Raw genomic sequence first — 27,872 nt, 5'->3', positions numbered from 1 at the left:
AATTTTGAACAAGTTGATAAATATGGATCTATTTTCATTCTTCTACATATAGACAGCTACTTAGACAAGCACCATTTATTGGAGAGGAAGAAAGGGAAGGGAAAAGGGGAACAGGATCAGGTATGTTCTCCTTTCTGTCTCTCCTGGGACAGAAAGGAGAGAAGTCCAGGGGGCCAGGAGAATGAATGGATATTTGTAGCCTCAGGGAAAAAGGGGGGCCCTCTAGGAAGTACTAGAGACTAGAAGGTGAAAGGCTCCCAGGACTTCAATGGGAGCCTCTCACCTCAAGTGGAGAGACAGGCTACCAACCTAGTCAAAATTCCTGACCCATAATTATTCCTGTCTGCAGAGGGAAAAAATGAAGACTAAAGGAAAGGTGGTTCAGTGACCTGCCCAACTTGGGATCTATCTCATGGGGCGGCACAGCACAGGCACCAAGGCCTGATACTATTACTGATGCTATGATGTGCTTACAGAGAGGAGCCTAGCATTGCTGTCCTCTGAGAGGTCCTACTAGCAGCTGACTGAGGCAGATGCTGACACTTATACCCAACCACTGAACTTAAGTCAGGGGCCCCTGTGGAGGAATTAGGGGAAGGATTGAAAGAGCTGAAGGGGAGGCCAACCCCATAGGAAGACCAGCAGTCTCAACCCCAGGGAGCTCGCAAAGACTGAGCAGCCAGCCAGGAGCATACAGGGGCTAGTCCGAGGACCCTGGCACACACTTAGCAAATGACTGCCTGGACTGGCCTCAGTCAGAGAAGATGCTCCTAATCCTCAAGAGACATGAGGCCCCAGAGAAGAGGGATGCCAGAGTGGGAGGTACCCTTCAGAGACAAGAGGGATGAGGAACTGTGGGAGGGGTAATCTGCTGGATTGTAAATAAATTAATTTAAAACAAAACAAAACCAAAACAACCAAAACCACAAAATAGTTCATCTTAAACAATATAACTTTGATGTGTTCTACACAAGAAATAATAATAGCAACAACATAATAAAAAGGCTTTGTACAACAAAGACAATAATAATATTAAAAAGGTTTTGTACAACCACCAAAAAGGTTATTTAATGACTGCCAAAATGGGTTTAATAGTTCAAACAGCAGACTGCATAATTACATTTATGCTTGTGTTTTGGAACATGTCCACACTATTGTGCATGATTCTTTGCCTCCGTCAGGCCTAAAACCACTCTTTTTTCTCCGATCTTTTTTGTTGTTATTTTGAGATAGGGTCTCACTATATATACAGCACTAGCTGAACTACACAAAGAATATAATACTTCTGTTGCCCAATAGCTGGAATTAAACACATACCCCTCCATACAGAAACCCTCTTCTTATTGATTCATTCATAATTTTAAAATGTGTTCTTATTTCTGATACTCATTAATCATCTTAGTTCAAAATCGTCAAACCCTGAAAATGTCTACCCATCATTCCTCCTTGGTAATACCAATCAATAAAAATAAGATTTAAGACTTCCAATACAACTTATTTTATGTAACTTAAAACTGTAATTCCTCAATGCTAATGTTTATCCCTTTATGCTATAACTGAGGAAATGGTTGATATACAAACTTTTTTTCACACCAACATAAAATAAATTCCCCATATCTGAGAGCGCTCTTTCACCTTCCCAAAACTATTAGCATATCAAAGTACAGAAAAGTATCAAAGTACAAATTCTATTTGCTGTTCAACTGCCTAAAATCTTGTATTAAAATAATTGGTAATTATAATGAATATAAAAATACAGTTGATTTTATATGTCTGATTTCCCTTCATTTGTAAACTTTTGTGTTCCAGGACTACTAAAAATTAAGTAACAATGTCAGAAATTTCCAACTTGAAAAATAAAGGACAAATGTCACTAAAGAAAACAATTGAACTATACTGAATAATGGTTTGTTGTTTTTTTTTTATGGCCTACTACAATTTTTATTGGAAGAAAGGAGAAATATAATTAAAATATAATCTCAAAAATAAAAAATAAGCAAATAAAAAATTTAAAATTCCCTTGCCATAATCTCACTTCTGAAAGTGTTTAAGTAAGCAGGGGTGAAAACTACATAAAATTCATATCCAGACAAAGAAGTTTGTCTACCGCATATAAATTCTATTTCTCAGCAGATTCCTAAAGAAAATGAACTCATATCTTACATAAATTACATACATATGGCTATCTCCAGGCCAACAGCCAGATCAGGAACAAGCGTGGAGTCACTGTAAATCCCCACCAACACGTTATTATAAACTTCCGATACCTGTCAGAAACCTTTCCCTGTCTTTACCATTCAAAGGTTTCTTTGCAGCTGTTGCTTCATCTTCTACAGTAGCCACATAATCCAGTAACCTGGACACCAGCATAACAACCCAACTAATCATGGGAATATCCAGGACTCCTAGAGAGAAAACAAGGAGGAGATTGAAGTAAACACGAGTTCTAAGGACAACTGAGAAACCATCTTATAAATCAAGAACACACTGCATCATGACCAACACCAAAATATTACAATATACCTTAAAACTAGACACTCAGGGAGACAAAGTGAGTAGAAAAATTGATCTAATAAAAAACAGGATAGAAGGGGCTAGAGAGATAGCTCAGCAGTTAGCACTGACTGCTTTTCCAGATGTCCCAAGTTCAATTCCCAGCAACCACAAGGTGGCTCACAACCATCTGTAATAGGATCAAATGCACACTTCTGGTGTGTCTGAAGACAGCTACAGTGTACTACTCATGTACATAAATCTTTAATGAAGGTGGAAAAAAAAAAGAACAAGATACAAAAGAAGATAAAAAACACACAGGAAACCAAAAATAAAACATGTAGCACATCTTATCATTCATACTAACATTTATACTCTCTATAGCTTTTTTCATGCTCAAATGAAACGTATCACTAGCCAAAAACAAAATGTGCTTTTAAAGCTTAAACATATGAGGAGGCTGAAAGATTTCAAAGATATTCAGGTTCACCATTCAGGAGAAAGAGGTAGGTGGGTCTCTGTATGGTCAAAGCAACCTGGTCTACATAATGGGTTTCCAGACCAGCAAAATCTACATATTAAATCCTGTCAATTAAAAAAAAAAAAAACAAGCAAAGATAAAGCTGGACATGATGGTGCACAACTAGAATCCCAGCTTTAAAGAGGCAGAAGAACCTCTCAGTTCAAGGCCATTCTGTTCTACATAGCAATTTTCAGGGCAAACAGGCCAACCAAGTAAGACAGTGACTCAAAAACAACCAAGAAAACCTCAAGATAAATAGATGAACAGATAGATAAAACAAACTATCAAAGTTCATAATTCAAATAATGGGTTGAAAAAGACAAATTGCTTGTGGTAGTCAACCACAAGAAAGCTATACATTCTAAAGCCTACATCACAAAATGATTAAAATGCACTGCAATGACTATTAAAATACATCAAAAACATTTCTAGAAACAGTATTTACAGTAACTATGAACACTAAAAACAGTCAGTTTATATAATACCTTCTGTCCTTCTGTGCATGGTTAACTCTGGCTGAAGAGGCGACAATAAATTATCCAAGAGGTTTAGTAAGCTTTCCAATACTCCACTGTTACTAAGTGATCGCTGACCAATGCAGGAAAGTAACATAAAGACCCTGCAAACAGATACAAAGAAAATGACCAGTGAGAATGAATTTAAATTGTTCCACTTTTAAAGAAATGCATTAACACAGGAATTATTACAAAGCATGTTTGCTTCTTAAAACCATTCTTTGTAAATTAGGAAGAAAGATTTCTAACAGGAGAAATGATGTAACATGAGTTTCTATTCTAGTTATTGGTTATTTTTTTTCTAATGCTACCCCTAAGAAATCAGGCACTTAGCAGAGAACAAGCTCTATCAAGAGTCTTTAAAAAAAAAAAAAATCACATTTGATAGATAAAGCACAGCATGATCTTATAGAAAATACATACCAAGACCTATAAAATCCCATAGATTGATCCAGAACATCTCCAAGGGTGAACACATTAGAGCTCATGTACTTTAGTACTTGCCAACCCAAGAAAACTCCTATTTTATTTTACATCTTCACATTTACTATCCTCATAAACCAAACTTCACACTCTGACAATGACTCTCCAAGTGAACAAGACAGACACTGATCTCTCCAACCTACCTATCTTGTGGGAAGATGAGAAGCTGCTCTGAATTATACAGTTCCTGAAGAACGTTAGAAAGAAACTGGCCCCACCATCTCTCACCACCACACAGCTGAACAAGGAGAAGGCCAGTATGTAATCGTATCTTTGGGGTCCCACTGATGCACAAGTGTTTAAACAGTTCTTCACAGGCCTGAGCGTGAAAGGTACTCTGCAAAACTGCAGGAACAGAATGCCCTGTTACAAGAAAGAAACAAACGACTTATCTAAATGTATGTATGGTGTTAAGAGCAACACCAGTACACCTACATACACAATTTCCCCCAGGAACGAGTAAACAATTATAATCTATTTATTTTGTGACTTATTTATTGCTTTTATATAGAAATTAGTTGTAAAATATTTAGCAGTAAGAAGAGATTGCACATACACTGTGTTTCTTATTTCTGTGGTCAGATTTATCAAATTCCCTTACAAGTGAATATTGGAAATTGTATAAATTAAAAAAAGGATCAAACATCTTAAGAGGGGGCACTATAAACATAAGTGAGCAATCCGAAGTAGCACATGGCTAGAAAACAATAGTACTGTATTAGGTCAGAATACGTTAACTATTCTACTTTTATGCAATGTTTAATATTTTCTCACTCATATACAGATGCATAGTAATTTAACAAACCTAAGTACTCAAAATTCATTCAAGAAACATTAGAATAAGAAGTAGGCAGATCTCTGAGTTTGAGGCCACCCTGGTCTATAGAGTGAGTTTTAGAAAAGCCAGAGTTGCTAGGAGAAGCCTTACAAAGAAATAATTGGAATAAAAGGCATGAGGATGCAGTCAGTAGGAAAGCACCTATTTACCATGTGCCAAGCCGTAGATTCAACATATAACATGGCAACAATAATAATAAAAAAAAAAATACCTTTAAAGAGAAAATAAATGAGTGAATCTAAATTTGCTAAATAATTAAAAAGGATAGCAAACTAAAATGACTAGATAAACCAGTGAAGAATACTTAACTAGCATGTATGAAGTAACAATCCAATGCACAGCACCACACATTCATTTTTTAAAAAAAGATTCCCAGAAAAAAATTCTATGTACCCAAAACATGTAGCAGAAAAATATTAACCCATTCCCAGTCTCTAAGTCACTGAGCATTCCAAATACAAACCATTGGAAGCATGCAGGAGGCTGAGCAGCGTGTCCAGTAAGTATCTCACAATGGTGCGTAACTGCTCTGTGGACGACGTCTGAATCAGGTCTTCTGGACCTGATGTTTCACTCAACGGCTTCCGACTTGCACCTATGGCTACTTTGAGCCTCTGAACTGCATTATGAGCCAGATTTAGTTGAAGCTGTAGCTGAATACAATCTTGATAAGCAGAAAAAACTCTACTGTCTTCCTCAACTGCTTTGTCTGGTTTTCTCAAAAAGTACTGTGCATTGTTCGCACTATTGAGAGGAGGAAGATCAATACTCTGCAAAAGCGCTTCCAGACGATGACAGGCTAAGTTATATCTATGGGTAAAAATAAACGGACAGACATTCCTTCAGTCTTCTATCATATCTACACACGAAAAAGCACATCATTTAAAATATATTAAAGACAACTACTATGTAGAATTATTTTTGGGCTAGATACTGTAGTGAAGACCTTTAATCCTAGTACTCCAGAGGCAAAAGTGTGCAGCTATCTGTGAAGGGATAACAGCCACAGTCACTTCTAGGCCAGAGCTACAATAGAGACCCTATCTTAAAACAAACAAACAAACAAACAAACTACTATTCACAAATATTAATAAATGCTACTACCAATTAGGAAACAACATTCTCATGTCTTCAGTCCTGCTGTAATACCTGTCCTCCTTTTCTCTTTTCTATGTAGAAAACATTTCTTAGCAGAAATTAACAAAATATATGAGCAAATTTCCACTAACCTGCACTGTATATCTTCTTGTAGAGCAACCATCATTGCTAAATGCTGGTCAATTTCTGGTTGGTTGGCAGATTCTCCTTCACCTCTTAGAGGATCATGCATCAACTTCAGTTCACTTTCCCAAGGTAAGATATAGGTATGCCCATAGTAAAATCCTAAGGGGATCTTTGCTCTGGCATTTGTGCTTCCATAGCGTCCAATGACAGTTATCTGAAATGAAAAATTGCAAATACACACACGTGGTAATATTTAATAGTCTGAGCTATGTATTTTGAAAGATATAGGTATACTCTTTAGTAATTTATCAAGGTGGTACTAAGAAACATGAAAAACATAGTTACTTTCTACAAGTTCTTTACCTTCATGAATCTGCACACAGGTGGAGGTATTAAGTCATGAAGAATTAGTGAATGTGTACTGATATCAGTTGCCACTACCAAACGCCTTCCATCCACTTCTTCTCCTAATGTCCATATGTCAATTGATAAGGACGCCAAGTCTCCACAAGTAGGAATGAGTACATCTGTCAATAGTATAGGTCTTCCAAAATCCAGGGTCACAAATCTCCTGGCTCCTGTAAATGAAATGGAAGCATGTGAGCATCAAAAAAGGTTCAAGTGACCAAAGTATATACTCAAACAAGTTATTAAACTATGAGAGAACTAGCTAAGTAAAAGTAGCTGTACAATATTTATTCATAAATTCTATAATTGCTTAGTATGTCAAGGCAGGAGATTTGATCCAAACTTGCTGAAAACTCTACTATAGTTTTGAAAAACCTGAAGCTGAAGATTTAAAGACTGTTAATACAAAAGCAGTCACATATAGAGCGGAACCTCCTATGTCAAACACTGCAGTTTAACAACTAAACTAATGATGCATTAAAAGGTAAACATGTAAGTCCCAATCTGAATATTTGTCTTAATGTCATCACAAGATAGATTAGACATACCAAAATGTATTATGTAACTTTATTTGTGAAGGTCTTGTTAACTTCTGACAAAGGAGTCTAATATATTGGGTTTAGTATGTATAGAAAATTACATAGTAATGCTATCACTAAAAAATATGGCTCATACCAGGTGGTGGTGGCACACACTGTAATCCTAGCACTCTGGGAGGCAGAGGCAGGTGGATTTCTGAGTTCAAGTCCAGTCTGGTCTACAGAGTGAGTTCCAGCCAGACAGCCAGAGCTATACAGAGAACCTCTGTCTCAAAAAAAAAAAAAAACAAAAACAAAAACAAACAAACAAAAAAATAAAAATAAAATAAAAATACGGCTCATCAGTCAAGAGCACATATTGCTGCTCTTCCAGAAGTCATATTTGATCCCTCATGGGGCTCATATGACACAATTATGACCACAGGTTAAAATCAAACTACAGTATCAATAATTGTTCACAAGCAGAGAAACAAAATTTTCTTCTACATATTATAAGCACAAATGCTGCTAAACAATTTATAATTAAATGGGTAGAAAAAAGCAAGAGATATAGTATGTTTTGAAATACCCTCATTTAGAGCAATATGATTCAATTGCTCATATGAAAAAGACAGATACAGTATGTCCATTATCTCTGTAAGGATATTTTAATTTTTTCTTGTTTCTATAGTATAAAACTAAAAGCTAGTAGAATTAGAAGGTTTAAAGTAGCTAAAATTTATCTGTAAATATGCATGCAAGCATCCCAATTCTGGAATACTGTATGTCGCAAATGGAGATTTAATGCTAGCTTTAGGATACTGTGATACAGTCTACTTCTAGTATAATAACAAGAGTTTAAGCACACCATTTGTATCATTTACATTTCAACAAGACAAACTCAAGATACAGAGCAAACCCCTTGTTTCAATGGAACTACGCAACCTACACAGTTCACACCTTCGGTAGTTACTACTCTTGGGAGAATGTACTTACTTGACAGCAAATGTAATTTATTTGCAATAAGTCATAAATGGGGCCCAAGAGACTAAGCAAGAAAAATAAGTAAAGAAATGCAAAGATTACCTGAATGCATTCGCTCTATAATAATGGACTGGTGAGGCGGTGGCTGAAGAAAATGTGAGGCATGAGAAATTGCAAGGGCCAGGCCAGAACCAAGTGGATTCTAGACAAAAAACAAAAACAACAAAAAAAACGAACACCCAAAACAATATAACTTTGTACTTATACCCTTGCTCTTAAAACCCTTTTAACCATAACTTTAAATTAACAAGTCTCATTTCCTGATATACATTTTGAAATATTTTATAAAATCAAAATGATCTGATATACTTTCATGATAATTTAAACATTTAACTTCCAAAGTTAGAATTTATTTAAAATATAAGAATCTGTTTAAGTTAACATTTACTAAAAACATCATTTACCATTCTAGACTTGTTGGAATTTTTGTTATGAGCAGCAAGATTCACTGCTGGAGGATCAATGACTGAGCCTGGAAAGAGCTGTGCAAGTTCGGCATTAATCACAACAGAAACAGCTTCATTGGGCGGAGTGAGTGGCGGAGTCATAAAAAGCGGAGTTGTTTTTGGAGTGGGTGGAATAACATCAGATGGATGGATGAAAAATCCAGGAGCAGCCACTGGGTTGGAAGGCACAGAGTTGTGAACAGGACCTGCTGCGGCGGCTGCTGCTGATGCAGCTGCGGCTGCTGCTGCTGCTGTTGTCTGGTGCAATTTGGCTTCCAGCTTTGCTTTCTGTAAAAGTAAAAGCAACACCTATAGAAAAAATCTTAACTAAGGTGTGAGGAACACTTGATGATTACATATAATAAACTTAAATGAGATTAACAAGATCCTGGTTATATAAGATAAAACTGGACTTAACATATGAAACACTGCCTTGTTAGGAACATTTCTTAGTATATTATACAAAATTTTTTCTTATTTAGTAAGGGAACTAGAAAGTGCTCAAAAAATCAAAAGCAAGCAGAACAATTAAGTATAAATAATGAAACCAGTTCTGCACAAAACCAAATGAAGCCAAGTGAATTCAATGTCAACTGACAGAATACAATTTCACAAGCAGAATTTGCAGAGGTTGCATTTAGTCACCAATTAAATAAATAAACCACGATATCATAATTGCCATACTTCAAATTAATGTCCTACATTTTATAATGTCCTACAGTCTCTGTTCCACGAAAACAGTAACTGGTAACTATATAATGATTCTCCAAAAGTTTTTAAACATAAAAGTAGAATTGACTTCAAGACTATTCAAAAAATATTATGGTTTTCCTCAATCACATACTAAATAAAATGCAGTCATATAATTTCAAGACATTTAAACATATTACAAAGACATTACCTCAATTTTTTGTTGAAAACGATTAGCTCAGATTGGACAACCTACTTTCCTTTATGAAAATAACGGTCATTTTTACATTACTTTTCAGCTTTTGAAGTTTAGAGACAGCATGAACAAAGAGCCAAATAGTCTCCAACCTGTTGCTGAAGCTTCAAAAGCTGCTGCTGTTTCTCTTGCAGCACCTGTAGCTGTTGCTCGGCTGAAGCCATTGCATGAGAGAGAGACTGCAAAGCTACCTGGGCTGCTGAACTCAGGGCTGTGGAGGCTTCCCCAACTGTGCCAGATGATAGTCCACCTACTGCAGGAGTAACCCCGAAGGAACTCACTGGCATGAGACAAGGGAAAAACAAAACAAGACACCAGGATGAAGAAAAGGTACACAGAGGTACATGGTCAAAATACACAATGTGTCATTAAAACTATATGCAGTTTTTAAAACAAAAGGTTGGGTTGTCACTCAGGAGCAGAGCACTTGCCTGAAAGGCTAAGAGACCTGAGCTCAATCACCAGTGTCACCATACCCATACAAACATTGCAATGTAGTGAAACTAACACTGATACTCAAATTCCAAGGGAATGCCAGCACCAATAATAAATCAAACAACTTTGAGTTCTTTACTTTTCAGTTCATGAGTATTATTTCTGGTATAGAATAATTATGCTCGTGATCAAAAACATTCTAAGAAAATTTAACAGTAACATTAGTTTTCATATACATTGTGAATGTTCTCTCAGTCCTCAAAAAAACTCCCCATGGAGTAGGGCATGGTACACGCGCCTTTAATCCCATCACTTGCAGCAAATGGATCTCTGTTAGTTCCAGACCAGCCAAAGCAATATAGTAAGATGCTGTCTCAAAAAATAAAATTCAAAGAGCTCCCCATAAGAACCATGTTAAAATTTGAGTATATTAAACAGAAGAAAGATATTTAATTCCTCTTTTAAAGAAAGAGGAATATTTATTTTATGTGTAAATTTACACATATTTATTTTATGTGTAAATGAGTATTTTCCTTGCATATATGTCTGTGCACCATGTGTATTCCTGGTGTGACACAGACTGGAAGATTCAGGAAATAAATTTATAGACAGTTGTAAAATATGCATATCCTGGCAGACATGTACTACACATACATGAAACATGCATACCCTGAATTGAACCTTGAATCTTTGGTAGAATAACAAGTGCTCTTAACCACTGAGCCACCTCTCCAACCTTATTCTCCTTATTTTAATCTACAGAGTAGGCAGAGGTGAGGACTACAGAGGATAGACAGACAGACTGACAGACAGACAAACCTTACTTTCTACTCTTTCTACTTACTCAAACATTCTCACAAGTAAAAGAAAAATTTGACTTTTTCAATGTAATTCAGAAATACATTATAAATGAACACTTTTCTATTTAATATTTATAAACAGTTCTGAATTTGATATAACAGCCTAATTTCATAATTTATTTTGGCACATCAGCATGAAATAAAAAGCCAATTAAAAAGTACTAATATTTTAATATTTGTATTATTACAGACATTTACTACAATGTTCCACTACGAAAGGGCAGCTACTATAATGACAACATACTTTGCATACATTACTTACTATATGACATCTCTGTCCATCCATCCACCCACCCACCCATCCACCATCCACGAACCCACTCACCCACCTACCCATCCACCCGCTTACCTACCTACCTACCTACCTGCCTACCTCCCTACCTACCTATCTACCAACCAACCTATATCCCTCCCTCCCTTCATATTTTGGTTTTCCAAGGCAGAGTTTTTCTGTGTAGCCTGGGCAGTCCTGGAACATCCTCTGTACACCAGGCTAAATTTGAACTCCTACGGAATGACATTCAGTTATTCATTCTTTAGTTAGTTTGTTTTTCAATACAGAGTTTTTCTGTGTAGCCTGGGCAGTCCTTGAACTCCCTCTGTAGACTACAGTGACTTTTAACTCAAGAGATCTACTTGCCTCTGCTTCCTAAGTGCTGGGATTAAAGGCATACCATGACCAGGACCTAAATGACACTATTCATAAATCACCACTCTTAGTTTGCAATAAACTACATGAGGCAAATGTCAGGTGAAGAAGTAACAATGACAACAGAGTAGCTAAGCTTAGAGTAGTAGAACCAGGTTTGGAACCAGAGCCAGTGTAACATGAACATATACAAACTCATTAAATCTTCAAAACAGGAGTGTTAATTAAGCAGAATATGCTACCATATTGTTTCATATATGAGATATATTACTATCTCATTCACAGATAATGAATCAAAAATAAGGAAGTAAAGTTAGTCATTTGTAATCTATTCCCAAAAGTAGGGAAAATCAGGCAATTTGGCACTGTCTTTGAAAAGTCCCATATTTCATCATTTCAACACATGCAAGCCCTCATTAAGACAGGCCCTGGTCATAAAGTCCAGGCTGTATTCAGTATTCCAGGGATTACAGTCAGGTAACTCCTAAACAAACTACTATTAGCTGTAAGTGTAACAAGTAACACCAAGATATCAAAATCATAAACAAAACTAGCTATCATCTAAAGGGTGAAAATGGCTATGGAAACAGGACTCTACCTTACTCTTCCTTCTATTCTGGCTGATATTTCTCATAATAAAAATACACATAAACACACATAAAAAAATAAACATAAAAATCGCTTCTCGGCCTTTTGGCTAAGATCAAGTGTAAAAATAAACATAAAAATAAAAGTATATAAGGGTAAACTTTACTGGGTAAAGGAAAAAACCTCAACTGACTTTGAATATAAAACTCTCTCCCATAAGTAGTCTACTTACCATGCAAACAAAAATCAAATTTTAAATAACCCATATCATTTTCTATATATTACTGCACAAAGAATGTAATAAAAGAAGGTATATACCAGTAAACGTACTTGCATCATCCCTTTCTATTCTGGTTCCATCACTAGTTGACACGCAAGTAAAGTGAAGGGGTTCAACCTCCAGGAGTCCAGTGAGAGATGTGAAACTTCCCTCAGCAGCTGTGCAGCTACTGACTTTTCCATTCCCTAGTGCACAAAGAAAAACCTCATAATGCATAAAGATGATCTACAAAAAGCATGCAGTAGCAATAATGATCACAACTTAGCCAACCTTAATTAGCATAAAATGCACAAAACTCACACACTACATCAACAAATGGCACATTAAGAAAACCCATAAACAGAAAAACTAGCTTTCTTCATATAAATGTCTACAGGAAAGAAAGCAATCTGGTAGGAATTCACAGCAATAAAAAACTTACAGTATTTTTTGACCAGTAAAGTTACACTGGAAGATTACAATAAAAAACAAAATCAAACTGGATCATGACTTGTATGAAATACAAAAAACTGATTTATTGTTTTAATATCTGCATACTTCTTTGTAAAGGATTCTTAATCTGCACTTCTGAAATATTCTAAATTCTGAAACTTTTTGGTGAACAAATGTTTCAGATTTTGAATTTCCAAATTGTATATATACAATGCATACAATTGTTTTAGGTTTTGAGAACGGACAAAGAAAATGAGATATGAAGTCAAATGGTTTAAACCGATCGTTACTGGTAGATGTAGGTGCCGCGGTAGAGAGAGAAGCTCACTAAGATGCTAAGCCTTCATTTCCTGAAGGAGTGGAAGGGGTCAGCTTCCTTGATAAAGACTGACCCAGACTAGCTCACTCCAGTTACTTCTACTCAATCATTACACAATTATAAAGTTAATTGGGGCTGGGAAAGGTTCCAACTACAAAAGTTATCTCACTTGCTGCCTGAGAAAGCACACAACCCACACAACTGTCAGTCTACTGTGACCATGGCTGGCCACAGTTACAAGTAAGAACCCAAGTTCGCCAGGAGGTCTTAGGACCAAGGTTTGGGAGCCGCAAACCCTCAAGTAGCACCAAGTGCAGACTTTCCAGGGAGCTACTTCTTCAAGGGTCAAACAATCTCAAAACAATGTCTCAGCCTCTGCTGATTAACCAAAGCCTATAAAACCTACACTTTACATATCATTATAGTTCACAGGCATTATGGTATGTTCTAAAATAACAAAACACTTTAGTGTTCTGAAGATGATAAATGTGAGTAAATATAATAAAGAGAAATGAGAACTTAAACTCAGTACCTGACACTGAGAACTTACACTCAGTACCTGACATTGAGAACTACACAGATTCACTTCTTATTCACTTAATAAAAGAGGTCAGTACCTGAAAGCACATCCGATAAATCAATTTCGTCTGACTGGACACCAATGCTGCTATTATATACATTTTTACAAGAAGAGCCACTCATCTCCAAGTCAAAAAGGACTGGATCAAATGGGGAGCTGTATAATCCATATCTGAGAAATGAAATAATGTATTAAATATTTTACCTTTCAGCCATTTACTTAAAAATTACCTATTCAGCTTATAATACAATATGACTAAAGGGAAATCAAATTCAGTGAACACAAAAGAAAACTACACTCAAAATATTGTCCAGAGTCAATACAAGTGATTAAAATAAGCTGGCAGCCAACCCAACAAGACTGTCATTGACAGCATGAGGTATGGGATGGAGAAACAAACAAAACAAAACAGAATAAGCACTCTTTTTTCCCACTCCATCACTATAATGACAACGGAGAAAATAAACACTGTAAGAAAAATTTCATCAAAATAAGGATTTATAAATAAAGTTATCATAAAAGCAGAGTGACAAATAAGAAATGCCCAACTTCAAAAGCTTAAGACAGGGCTGGAGAGAGAGCAACTGTGAGGAGCAACTGTTGCTGGTGTAGAGGAACAGGATTTGATTCCCAGCACCCACATAGTGGTTCTTAACCAGTCATAACTCTAGGTCCAGATTATCTGCAACCCTCTTGGGCATCCACAAGCACCAGTCATGCATGTAGCACATAATATATGCATATGTAGGCAAAACAGTCATCATACATGTAAAATAAAATAAAATCTTAAAATAATTTTTTTAAAGGCTGAGGAAAGGTGGTGCAGGCACTCATGAGACAGATGGTTCTCTGAGTGTCCAGGGCTGCCTAGACCACAACAGAGAACCCATGTCTCAAAGAGGGGAAAGCTGATAACTGATTAAAACAAAACAAAATAAAACAAAACAAAACAAAAATAAAGCCAACATTCTGTTATTTCACTATGCTAATTAAAATTTTAAAAATCCAACTGGCAGACAAAAGAATTTCATGTAAAAGTAAGAGATTTACATAATTATACCTATAAGATTATACCAATAACAAATAACATTAAATGCCCTGTGTATTAACAAAGCAAAGTATCCTTAAATGTTAAATACAATTAGGGTAAGGAAAATAACTCAACAGTTAGGATCACTGGCTGGACTTCCAGAAGACTTGGGATTGATGCCCAAGACCCAAATGGCAGCTCATCGCCATCTGTAACTCCAGTCCGAGGGAATCCTACACATTTCTTTAGCATTTACAAGCACTGCATGCATATAGTGCAGACATGGCATGCAGGAAAAACAAAAACACATAAACTTAAAAACTAAAATTAGCTCTCTGTATAAATATTAAAGGCTGTCACTAACAGCTAAAGAGAATAGTTCCAGAGAAGACACGGGAAAGAGGACCTTAGTCTACTCATATTTTCTTTTTACTCATATATATTGTTTAAGGTAAAATAATGTTTTTAACAAAGCTAACAGTGAACAGCTCAGTGCCCAGCATCCCCTGCTGGCACCGCTAAGATGGTAGGCACACCTTGTCTGAAGGAGAGCTTCCAGGGGCGTCAGCCTGTCCTGCAGCTGTCTGGACACAGCCGTGAGTAAAGCGGCACAAGCGGTGCTGCATCCAGCCAGGTCTTCATCCTTAACGTAGTTCAGCAGTACGAAGTACCAGTAGACAGAACCTGCAACAACACGGAAACCACACCTATTTTTTCTCATCTCTAGCAATCAGAACTTCAGGTCACACACTTAAAAAATAGCTACCTTTGCTAAAAAAAATACTTGCCTGTTCTAAAAGATAATCTTTAACAACATAGGGACAAAGAACAAAGAGTTCTAGAACATTAATAATACAAGCATCATCCTGATTTAAGAATATCAGGGCTGGTAGAATAACAGGAATGGTCACTTGTTCAAAAGCCCAACAAATTTGATTTCAACTCCCAGAAACAACATTGAATCCTGCCTTGACCTCCACATATTCACTGTGGTATGCATACCCTACCATCCACAAATGCAGAAGTGTTTTCAAAAGGAATTTCTAACATTTTTTCAGGAGGTATATTAACCAAACTTGAGAGTATATAAATCCAGGCATGTTGGTGCACATATCGTTGGATCTCAGCACTTGGAAGGCAAAGGCAGACAGATCGCTTCAGTTCAGGGCCAGCCTGATCTACAGAGCAGGTACCAGGAAAGACAGGGCTACATAGAGAAACCCTGTCTCAAAAACAAAACACAAAACAACAACAAAAAAGGGCACAACAGTGTGCCAGCATGATGAAGCATGCCTTAATTCCAGCATTAAAAAGGCAAAGGCAGGCAGATCTCAGGGCTATCCTAGTCTACAAAGCAAGTTCTAGAATAGCTGTGGCCACATACAGACACTATCTCAAAATAAAAGTATATTAAGAGCATTTGTGAATAACCACAAAAGCAGAGACTGGAACTGACAAATCAATATTCCTGAAATACTGCTTCTCTATAAAAAATTGTTCTAAACACTGGATGGCAGCTTCAAGCAGTATACTTTAGCAAATGAATGGAGCAGTATTCTAGACTGTCAGTCACATAGAACCCATACAGCATGAATAAGAGGACCACAGCACATTAGATAGATGCCTTAGTAAAGAAACTTTAGTACTAAGTACATTCCCAGAATGTAAGCAACATACCACTAAAAACAATCCATAAGAATATGAAAGTCAGAAGTTCAAAAGAATGAGTGAGCAAAAGAATGTAAGATGCCATATTCTGTGTAAGTGGTTCTCAACCTATGAGTCAGATTTGGGGGGGTAAGGGGTTTCACATATTGAATAGTCTGTATACCAGATATTTACATTATGATTTATAACTGTCAAAAATTAGTTATGAAGTAGGAACAAAGTAATTTCATGATTAGTAATTGCCATGAAAATGAAGAACTATATTAAAATATATTTCCTTGCAGAATTAGAAAGGCTGAGAACCACTGTCTATATACTTAACAGTTTTAATCAAATTTCCTTCAAGGTAAGTAAATATAAGCAGTCTAAGGTAATGAAAATCCTCCTTATTTACCAACCAACTTTAAGAAAGATTTCTCTGATTTACTACAAAGATCAAATTCCTGTGAAATATATGAATAAGTTAACTACTTCTAAAACAGAAACCTTATTTCTGTTAATCTCTCTGCAGAGATTATTTCTGTAATCTCTGCACCTGGGAAGTGAGAGGAGCAAAACTAGAAGCTTAAGGACAGCCTCAACTTAAGTAAGCCTGAGCCCATAATTTGGGAAGCAAATAAATGAATAAATAAACTAGAGCATTACAAAACACTGTGAGACAATATAAATGAAGATGATATTCAATAAAAAACAAAACACTGTGAGAAATGCTGTCTTAGTCAGGGTTCTATTCCTGCACAAACATCATGACCAAGAAGCAAGCTGGGGAGGAAAGGGTTTATTGAGCTTACAGTTCTGCATTGCTGCTCATCACTAAAGGAAGTCAGGACTGGTAACTCAAGCAGGTCATGAAGCAGGAGCTGATGCAGAAGCCATGGAGGGATGTTCCTTACAGGCTTGCGTCCCCTGGCTTGCTCAGCCTGCTCTCTTATAGAACCCAAGAATACCAGCCCAGAGATGGCTCCAACCAGGGGCCCTCCCGCCTTGATCACTAATTGAGAAAATGCCCCACAGCTGGATCTCATGGAGGCACTTCCCCAACTGAAGCTCCTTTCTCTGTGATAACTCCAGCCTGTCTCAAGTTGACACACAAAACCAGCCAGTACAAATGCCTACAGAACCACTAGACTGTAGAGATAGCTCAACATTAAGAATGTGGCTTCTCTTACACAGAGCCTAGGCTTGCTGCCCAGCATACTTATGACAGCCCACAGTCCCATGACTCTAGTCCAAATGATCTGCCGCCCCTTCAGAGCTACCTAGGGCACTGCATACACATATACTTACAGGCTGGCAAATGCTTATGCAAAAGAAAAACAGACACACACACACACAGAGATTTAAAAAGCTAAGCCAGAATTCCTTCACAGTAACAGCAAAAGACCTCATACATGCATTATTAGTGAAGACAGCTTTTATAACTGCATTTATTCTTGAAAAACATTTCTATGGAATCTTCACAGGACCCTTTAGGGGCACTCAATTTGCTATGGTCATTCTCAATAACATGTAATGTATAACATATAATATGTAACATATAATATGCACATGCAATGGCATCTTAACTATTTTATTTATCTATGACATCTCCCCAGCATTTCTGGAACTGCAGTCTATGACATATGATCTACAGTCAGCAAACAACAAAACAATTCGATAATTTTAATGTTGCAGAAAAACAACGTCAAGATGACCTAAAGCTTTTATCTACTGCTCGTAATTATTATTTTTTAAATCCTCGTTACTTTAAATCCATTTACTATGTGTTACGTGAATGTACCTGTGGATACAAATGAACAGCACAAGTGCAGAGGTTCAAGTGTTTGTGTTGTATTTGAAGGCATATGTGGAAATGAGAACATAACCTCAGGGAGTTAGTTCCCTCCTTCTAATTTGTGGATTCCAGGAATGGAACTCAAGTCATCAAGCATCCTAGACTACAGAAACATCTCACCCATCTCCTATTACTAAGGAGAAAGGTTAACAAACCAGAAGTTACTAACCACTCAACAATTATATATATGAGATGATGGTAAGATGGTTCGGTCACTATAGTGCCTATTACACCAGCAGGGAGACCTGAATTCTAGCTCTAAGAACACATTTTTAAAATGGGCATAATGTCCTAGTTACCTATAACAGGCAAGAGAGCTAGCCTGGAGGTCATGAGAGTAGGAAAGATGGCCCTATCCCTCAACAGCTACAACACTCAGTAAAGTGGAGTCTACATCTACCTTCTCTGGGCAGCAAAACAAAGCAGGAGCTGGCTGCAGGGGGCATGAAGGGACGGTGTATGCCAGTGAACAAGTATGAGAGCTTATGAGCTGGCCCAGCCCCTTGCCTGCTGCAGCACTTGTGAGAGCAGGCCCTGAACATAACCTGGTCAGCACAGCAGAGCTGGGCCCGAATGGCATGGGCGAGGATGAGTCAGCCCTGAGGGCCTGAGACTGGAGAGCTGGCTCTACCCCTTACTGACTGGGACCCTGGATAACCTAGCCAGGGCAGAACTTCCCCACTCATCCCCAACCCAAACCATTTAGGTGCAGGAGAGCTGACAGGCTAATTAGCACAAATCCCTCTCAGGCCCATATCCAACATCTTTGAGGTGGCCTACCCCAACATTTACCCTAAGAACTGCATGAGTCACACTGATCCAAAACTACAGGGCCTCCATGAAACAGGGCAACAACGTCATAGAGAAGTCCCACTGAGGTTCTGATATTGATAGTGTAGTAGTAGCCAGAGGCCTTGGACCAAACAAATGACTCATTGTGATGAACATTTGCAAGGAAAAAAGCGTGGACAAGGGTACACTGTGGGGACACACTGAGACACACTACAGCTTTCAAGACAAGATCTTTTTTTTCTGTTCTTGGGAGGGGGTTGCAAGGGCAGAGGGCAGGTAAGAAAAGATGAGTGAGTCTGAAGTATATAATGTGAAGAAATTCACAAAGAAACATTTAAAAAGTTAACAAAAAAAAAGGTATGATAAAAAACATTTTTTCCCCAAGACAGGGTTTCTCTGTGTAGACCTGGCTATCCTGGAACTCACTCTGTTCAAGGCTGGCTGACCTAGATCTGCCTGCATCTGCCTCCCCATTGGCTGAGATTAAAGGCATGTGACACCACCACCAGGCTCTGGACAACATTTTTGAGAAATAATACCTGAGATTCTCTGATGACCCTGCAAATGCACCTACACAAACAGGTACACCTACACACAAACATAAACATACCCAATAACAAAAACTGAACTAATAATCCAGATAAGCTATAATAAGGAAAAAATAACTGTTGAAATATTCACTGTAAATATTTGTTATTAAAGTAATTTTACATACCACCAGTTGCTGCTGCCGGTAAAAAGCACATATTATCAAGTAAAGCCTTCAATAGAACTGATCCAAATCCAGGCTGACAGGGGTCGCATTTGCCATTACTGGAAAATTGTTTATTAAGAGAATTTAAAGACATTATTTATGATTTAACTTAAACTCTAAATTTGGCATAGTACATAAAAATATTAAAAAAAAAAAAGCCATATCACCAAGAGTTTTCTCTTAGGTTAGACAATTTACGATTTCTAAGAAGAACAAATACACAGATTCATCCTTTTCAAATACTTGCTAGACAGTCAAGTTTCAGGGTTACAACTGAAGATTCAGCAAGACTGTTATGTAACAGGAATAAGAGAGTGGTCAGTCAAGTAGTAAGAATGAGGGCTCCACTCATCAAATTCTCATAAAGTAATTAAGCCCTGCTGACTTAATTTAACATTGCATTTCACCTTAAGAAACCCCAAATTCTTCTTTAGAACCTAACAGTTATCAACTGTTAAAAAGTTACTCATACATTTGATGAAAATCAAATCCCATTATAGACAAAATATGAGCACCAAAGCACAAGTACAGTTACAATGTAAGCTTTCAAATAAAAACACACCAACCTAATGCACAAGGCTAGAAATCGGGCACATTTATGGGCTATACTTCGTCCTGCCTCAAAGAAGCAAACACGGACAATATCTGAAAGACATTTTCGTGTTTTTGAAAGCAGGCAATCATTTCCTTCCTTTGAGCTGCAAAACAAGAGCAAACAGATTCATTTTGGACTCTGAATCCTAACAGCCAAAGGATACTCATTAAAGCAAACAAAATCCTAATTATTAACCTGCCAGGCCCATTTGCATGGACTCCTGCTAACCAGCAGAGAGCATCCAACACGAGACTCTGAGCATGTTCTGTGACCTGCCCATCATCTGATTTTCTACAAAGAGTGTTAAGAAGCTTCTCATGAAATTCTGAAAACTGTAACATGGCACAACGCTGAACCCTAAAAAGAGAAAATAAAAATACATTATAAGGTGCTTACACCAGTAAAAGCAGAACAATCAGACTACTGCTATGCGATAGTGTTTCATTAAAGTAATGAATATAAAAAATAAAGTTTTTAGGGCTGGCCATGTAGTTCAGTAGTAGACAACTTACCAGCCATGTTTAAGGCCCTAACAATGCAAAAGAGAAGAAAAAAAAAAAGGATAGGAATGCTTTCTGAATAGTCTTAGGTACTGTTCAGAACTTCAACTGTTTTAAAGGTAAACAAGTTTACATAATGTGACCTAAGAGAATGTAGCTGTGTCCTTAAAATCAAGCTTCTGACATTTCTCACCTTTCAACATACACCGTGTTAAGTAGTACATAGGGCCAGGGGTAAAGCAATAAAGGCAATTAATAATGTCCTCAGCAACTGCAATTTACTTAACAGAATGAGAAAGCAAGCAAGTACTTCCAGAGAAAAAGTTCAGTCACGTATTTATTTATACCTTTATAAATAAATTTATAACAGCCCAATTCCCATATGGTGAGGCACCTTAAATGTTTAGTATGTAGGAGTTGGAGACAAAGAGAATCAATTCAATATCACCCTAGAAGTACCTGAGACCTGTTTCAAAACCACAAACAGAAAAATAAAAAGAATGGCAGACTAAAGGAATGTGATTACCTTTCCTTACAAATTGAAGTTTTCTTAAATCTCCGAATGGTGACAGAGACCTCTTGAAGTAAGTCACAACCCCGCAGGTTTTCAGACTTACGAGCGCCTCCTGCATTTTCATTTTTAACATTAGATGATTTTTCCTAATTTAATAAGAATAAAAATGAGACAAATCAAACTAAAACTATAAAAATATTCCAATAAAAATTTCAGATTAAAATGATCAATACCTTTTTTTCCATAAAATTTTAACAGAAAAAATATAGTCAAGATTTTTAAAGCTCAATAATTAAAAATAAAAACAAAAAAATTTGAGTCCAATCCCCAGCTACAGAAGTGTACTATATACAGAGACAGCATCTGTTCAGCCTACCATTTCCTGCTTGGCCTATCACAGTCTCATCAACCTGTTACTTTTGAGGATTAAGTATGATAAAGACCTTGATAAACTGGAAGAGATATGCAAATACAAAGTGATGGGGGCTGATACCGATGCTAACATTTCTTAATAATAATATTGATGATAAAGAAAAAAAAGTTCAGAAAAACCTGCACTCAGACAAATATAAAAAACTTGCATGCCCAAAGAAAATTAACCAACGCTATCCCTAAAATAATTTAGTAACAGCCTTCGCAAATGTCATTGGAACAAAAAAGCCATGAATTTAAAGGAAAGCACCTTCTAAAACTACTCCGTATTCAATATAGTTTATAAAAGCTAATTACTAAACAAAAGTTAACTGAAAACACTTTCTTCATAATATGCATTCTGAAACCATTGTAAGGAAAAATTAGAAACAGACCAAGCAGCAAACAAACTATTAACCAAGAGAAGTACCCCTTCCAACAATTCTCAATAATAGCATTGTTCCTGTTCAAAATCAGGTTCTTACTTTGCCTGCTGCAACTTTTGCCAAGAGAGAAGCAAGTGAGTATCCCTTGTGGCCCTGCTGTTTAAGAGATGGAAGTCTCACGACAGGACGCAGACCACTGCTGCACATCTCATCTGCTCCTCGGTCACTCACTGCTTTCACATGAATTAAAAACGAACGGTACTTCCCTCCTGTCACACCTGGAAGAGGGAAGAGTAAGAGAAGAATTTATTACCTCATCATCATGGAGCAAGATTAAATACTAACTCACACACACACACACACACACAAAAATACCAAGGATAGAAATTTATCCAATGTATATCATCTGATTACATAACAGAACAATTTTGATGATACCCCACAAAAAAAACCTTAAAAAGGAGTCTCAGATAGCAGATTTAGAAAACTGTGACTATAGAAATAGTTAAGACATATCTGTTCCAGTGACATTTATTTAAATGATAAAAGTTTTGTAAACTATAAAAAAAAAAACAAAAAACAAAAGTAAGTTGTAAGGGACTGCTGTCAACAAAGAATTATGGCAGCATATCTATCTAACCTTTTTTAAATAATTATTTTATCTGTTTATTATGTTTATGTGTGAATGTGAGTATGTGTGTGTTATGCATGTGTGTTCAGTTTCTTAAGGACAGAAGGAGTTCAAGCCCCTGGAATGAGAGTTACAAAAAGCTCTGAGCTTGCCTGATGTGGTGTGGGTATTGAACTCAGGTCTCTTAGCCAGTGAACCAACTCACGACCCCTTATCTAATCTTCATGTATGTCCATTTATATACATGTGTGAATACATACACAAAGCATTTTAATACCTATAGTTTAAAAAAAAAAATCAAAGACATATTTTTACCTCAGTTAAGACATACAAAGACCTGAAACACCTAGAGTCAGTTCACATGCACAGGTGCTCATGATAGGTGATGACCACACACAGGGGGCTGCTGGAAGTTGTACTCAAACAAAGTTTGCTCCAAACAAAAGTTGGAAGTTTGTTCCAAACAAAACAGCATTTTTGTGATGAGTCTTCAAAGTGCCTTTCTTATTATGCTGGCATTATTTACAAAACAGGTCACTTTACCTTTAACAAGTTTGGGGCTTGTCAATGTCAACATCCCAGCATGACCTGATAGGTCCAGACCACTAGCAAGCCATACTGGGCCACAAAGAATGTCTTCTTTATGATCTTCTAAGAATGGACATAACCTAAGACCTAAAAAGAAAAATACATATTTTTCTTTCAGTGTATTATCAGAAATCCAATATAGATATACCCATCCCCTTTCCATGATACCACCACATAAAATACAATACATAAAATGTGTTCCAACAAAACATCATTATCTGTTTCATGTTGTTTTCCACTCTCTTTTATATTTCACATTGATTTTGAAAAGAGGATCTATAGAATCATTACTTGATTTCAGATTGCAAGGCATTAAAGACTAAATCACAAGTATTAGTGCAGCTATATTCACGAAGGTGAGATGGAAGTTACAGTACATTGCCAAAGCAGAATTATAGGTTATTTGCCACAGGAAGTCCTTCCCAACAGAAGGCATTACAATCCCTACTCCTTTACTGCCAGAGACAACAGCTCTGTGGTTGAACTCACACTGTGACTCCTCTACATCCATGTGGTGCATTTCTTCATTCAAATCAACCAGGGACGGGTTCCCATTTTGTTCCACGTCAATGTTAAGAGCTGGAGACAAAGGAAAGGTGATCTGCCTATCTACTGCTGTTTCTAGAGGATAAAAATATTAGTCAACTTAATTTTGCTTAGTACCAATAATTTTTGTGCCTAAAACTCTTAAAATCTTCTGCTAAACAGGGAGCTACGAGGATTTTCACCATAGATGATATACAAATAGTTGTTGTCAAGAGGAGAAAATTAAACTCATTTTATATTTTGTCTTCTCTATAAACAATAATAAAATATTTGTCTGAAGATGTAACTTGTTGGCAACTAAATTAAAAGTTCTTCCCTAAGCTGCACAATACAAATACCTACAAAATTTTAAAGATACTAACTGCCTAAGTACTAGATTCATTAAATGAAAATGTCATGAGAATACAGATGACATATACACACACCTCACTTAAGTATGCAAACACACAAAAGCATTCTGGCAAAGGAACATTTTCAGATTAGAGTGTCTGCACCAATAGTGTCGTCATTTTACACTGAATTTATACTCAATTTTTTAAATGAATTTTCAAAGAAAAAAGAGAAGAAAAAAAAGAAAAGAAAAACAAGTACTAAGACCTAATATCTAGTTCTACCATGGTAAATCGATGAAAAATTGCTATTATTTCTGGCATTACATAAAAGGTTAGCTTGACTGATTACTTTCAAATAATAATTTTCAAAACAGTTTTTCTTACCATCAATTCTTCCTTTAAAAAGACAAAGAATAAAGCTGGCAGTCACAGAAGTGAAACTAATGTCACTTCACAAAAGACATGATTAGACTATTTACCGTCATAAAATCTGTAAATTACAAAGTTACTGGAAAAAAAATCTGAAATGACTTTTGAGTGGTTTTAAAAAATAAAGCTAAAGATGAATAGCTCCAAGGAGCAGAAGCGTCACGGGAATACAGTCACGCTCCTGCAGAGACACGCAGCACAGGACATGGCCCTCTGGCGGCAGCCCTGACCCCTCTTACCATTGGCCTTCCCTAGGCCCGGAGCTTTGTTCTTCAGCAGTGTCACTTGTATCTGGGGGACACTGGTGATATTCGTGTTCAGAACGAATTTGAAGTCCACATGTCCAACCATACAGGCTTTAGGTAGAACCAGTTCAAAGACATGTTCATCCCAGCTGTTGCTGTGAGATAAGGTGAAAAATGCTAAATAAAGTAAAAGATCTTCCTTCATACACCAAATTATCATTAGCATCACATCACCTTTTCTACTCCTTGTTTTACATATTCCAACTGGTATTAATGTTTCACAACCAGGGTGTGGTGGGCATACCTGTAAACACAGAACTCATGATGGAGAAAAAAGAAACAGAGGCCACCTGGGATGCAGAGTTCTAAACAAAACTGAAATACAAAGACACTGCCTCAAAAAAAGAAGAGGGGACATCCTTGCTAGACTCCTGTCTGCAAGCATAACAGTGTATCATTAATAGTGTCAGGGACTGGTCCTTGCCCATGAGATGCTGTGGGCTCAAGTTGTGCTGGTTGTCGGATGGTCATTCCCTTAGTCTCTGCTCCATCCCAGTGCCTGCATTTCTTGTAGACATGATGAATTTTGGGAAGGGAAAAAAAAGCGAAGGAAAAGGGGAAGGGAAGAGAAGGGAGGATAGAGGCTACATAGATTGCTCAGTGGTTAAAAGAACACATTTCCAGAGGACCAAAGTTCATTTACACCCATAATGGAGAGCTCATAACTACCACTAATCCAGTACCAGGGGATCTGATAGCCTCTTTTGTCCTCAATGGTCGGGCACATACATGAGGCGTACATTCAAACAGCTATACACATATGAATAAATAGAAATAAGCCCCTGGCTGGGCGGTGGTGGCGCACGCCTGTAATTCCAGCACTCTGGGAGGCAGAGGCAGGTGGATTTCTGAGTTCGAGGCCAGCCTGGTCTACAGAGTGAGTTCCAGGACAGCCAGAGCTACACAGAGAAACCCTGTCTCGAAAAAACAAAGAGAGAGAGAGACAGAGAGATAGAGGCAGAGAGAGAGAGGCAGAGAGAGAGAGAGAGAGAGAGAGAGAGAGAGAGAGAGAGAGAGAGAGAGAGAGAGAGAGAAAGAAAGAGAAAGAAAGAAAGAAAGAAAGAAAGAAAGAAAGAAAGAAAGAAAGAAAGAAAGAAAGAAAGAAAGAAAGAAAGAAAGAAAGAAAGAAAGAAAGAAAGAAAGAAAGAAAGAAAAAAGCCCCCGTTTTGGTTTTGGTTTTTAAAGGTGAACCGTGAAACTCAGGGCATTGACCTTACATTAGTAGTCTGTACCTGCCTTGAGATTTGCTCATAACAAAGCCTTTGACCTTCAAAGAGGGCTTCTATCATGTACCTGAAGATTCCTGAGCTCCAACCTAGATCTATGAATGAGATACTAAAATTTTCATTGTAAAACAAGGAAATGAAGAACTTCCTACTTCATCTATTCTATTGCTACAAATTCTTCTCTCACATCAGGGGTTAATATATCAGAAAATTCTATGCCCTTTACCTTTAAATTATATCCAGATTCCCACTACTCTTTCACTTTTTCCATCATTATTTCTATCTTCTAAGGTACTATCAATTGTTCAACAACCAAACTGAAGTCTTTGCATCACTCCCAGTATCCCACCATCACCACAATCCCTAACTTTAACCACCTGCTATCAATTCCTAACAGAAGACTCAAGAGTAATCCTGTACTATGTATTGTTGCCATAGCTTTTCTGTGTTCAAAAGCCTCTAATCCCTCATCTCCTACAATGCAGAAGCGGGACCTTACTTCCTACCACTAGTTCTCGCTACTATGTTCACAACCCTCTGACAACAGCAGCTTTCTTACTCTAGAAGTTGTAAGCTACGCTATGTCAGGGGCTTCATACTTGCACTGCCCATGAATCAGAATCTCTACACAGAGCTTTCTATGGGTGCTCTCTCTTGCACGTGTGCCTTCTCCCCTCCCCAATCCATAGGTTAATCACAGCCATCTATGAACTACGACTATATAGAATAAGATATATCTGTTCACTGTTCGATGCTCACTAAAATATGACTTTCACAAAACTAGTGTCTGAAATAGTGACTGGTTTTACACACAAATATTTAAATTAAACATTAAATTTAAAACAAAAAACAAAACAAAAACAAAAAAAAAAAAACCTCTGTGAACTATGAAGTAACAAAGGTCATCTCATATTATCCTACAAGTCAAAGCAATACAGGAATATCGAAAATCAAATGACAAATACAAGGAGAAAGTTATTAATACTCCAATATTAAGAGAGATGATAAGATAGCTGAGAACTCCATGTTACTTCGGCCCAGTGTCCCAGGCTTCCTGGGGAGGCTACATACCTGTCGGTCTGCAGTTTCCAGGTCCGGGTATGTTGAGCAGCGTCTCCGTGGTGCTGCTGATGCAGATGCTGCGGATGCCTTCTTTGCTGCTGTTCTTGCTGAACTTCTACCCAACATGGAGGAACAGTTGCTGAAAATCGTGGAGTCAGTGTCTCAAATCGAGTTAGTTCTACTAGAGACGTCAAGATTTCAAGTGTGAAAGGTTGGTCCACCAATAAATCAACTCCTTATCAGTAGTAAGTGCAGCATTTCAAACAGATTTAAAAAGAAAAAGAAAAGACATTATTTTAATTAATTTTTTATTTATCTATTTAAAATACAACACTGCCAAATGTATGAAAAAAAAAAAAAAACAATAAAATAAGCTAAGGAATTTCTATTCCATACTAAGTAGTACTGGCTACAGGACAGCTCAAACTCAGTACTCCCAAATCCAGTCTGTTAGAAAAGGGCAAACAGAGCTGGAGAAATGGCTCAGTGGTTAAGAGCACTGACTGTTCTTCTAGAGGTCCTGAGTTCAATTCCCACAACTACATGGTGGCTCACAACCATTTGTTACGAGATCTGATGCCCTCTCTGGTATGTCTGAAGACAGGGACAGTGTATTCAAATAAATAAATAAAAATAAATCTTTAAAAAACAAGAAAAGGGCAAATAATTGAGGGCAATAAAGCCAATG

General features: G+C 37.1%; 1 protein-coding gene across 14 annotated transcripts in view; it reads right to left on the bottom strand.

Annotated features, from left to right (window-relative positions):
- Birc6 (baculoviral IAP repeat containing 6) overlaps positions 1–27,872 on the bottom strand; it is a 178,184-nt gene that overhangs the window by 90,010 nt on the left and 60,302 nt on the right. For 4 of the 14 annotated variants that reach the window (XR_007978414.1, XM_052186357.1, XM_052186360.1 and 1 more), the window contains exons 11-31: positions 27,194–27,419; positions 24,831–24,991; positions 23,774–23,905; positions 23,240–23,371; positions 22,165–22,343; positions 21,281–21,414; positions 20,450–20,611; positions 20,226–20,357; positions 19,621–19,718; positions 15,148–15,295; positions 13,619–13,752; positions 12,289–12,435; positions 9,531–9,718; positions 8,451–8,780; positions 8,089–8,188; positions 6,440–6,654; positions 6,082–6,290; positions 5,316–5,662; positions 4,158–4,377; positions 3,502–3,635; positions 2,268–2,405 (exon numbers count right to left, since the gene is read on the bottom strand). Coding sequence is in view for 13 of the 14 variants with exons in the window: in XM_052186357.1 (XP_052042317.1) it covers positions 2,268–2,405; positions 3,502–3,635; positions 4,158–4,377; positions 5,316–5,662; positions 6,082–6,290; positions 6,440–6,654; positions 8,089–8,188; positions 8,451–8,780; positions 9,531–9,718; positions 12,289–12,435; positions 13,619–13,752; positions 15,148–15,295; positions 19,621–19,718; positions 20,226–20,357; positions 20,450–20,611; positions 21,281–21,414; positions 22,165–22,343; positions 23,240–23,371; positions 23,774–23,905; positions 24,831–24,991; positions 27,194–27,419 (3,666 nt within the window). In the remaining variant the exon portion in view is untranslated. The remainder of the gene's footprint in view (positions 1–2,267; positions 2,406–3,501; positions 3,636–4,157; positions 4,378–5,315; positions 5,663–6,081; positions 6,291–6,439; positions 6,655–8,088; positions 8,189–8,450; positions 8,781–9,530; positions 9,719–12,288; positions 12,436–13,618; positions 13,753–15,147; positions 15,296–19,620; positions 19,719–20,225; positions 20,358–20,449; positions 20,612–21,280; positions 21,415–22,164; positions 22,344–23,239; positions 23,372–23,773; positions 23,906–24,830; positions 24,992–27,193; positions 27,420–27,872) is intronic. The other 10 variants (XM_052186362.1, XM_052186367.1, XM_052186361.1 and 7 more) reach the window with 9 other exon arrangements.

The sequence above is a fragment of the Apodemus sylvaticus genome, chromosome 6 (assembly GCF_947179515.1).
Source record: "Apodemus sylvaticus chromosome 6, mApoSyl1.1, whole genome shotgun sequence".
Classification (NCBI taxonomy): Eukaryota; Metazoa; Chordata; class Mammalia; order Rodentia; family Muridae; genus Apodemus; species Apodemus sylvaticus.
This window is presented reverse-complemented; position numbering and strand designations above follow the sequence as displayed.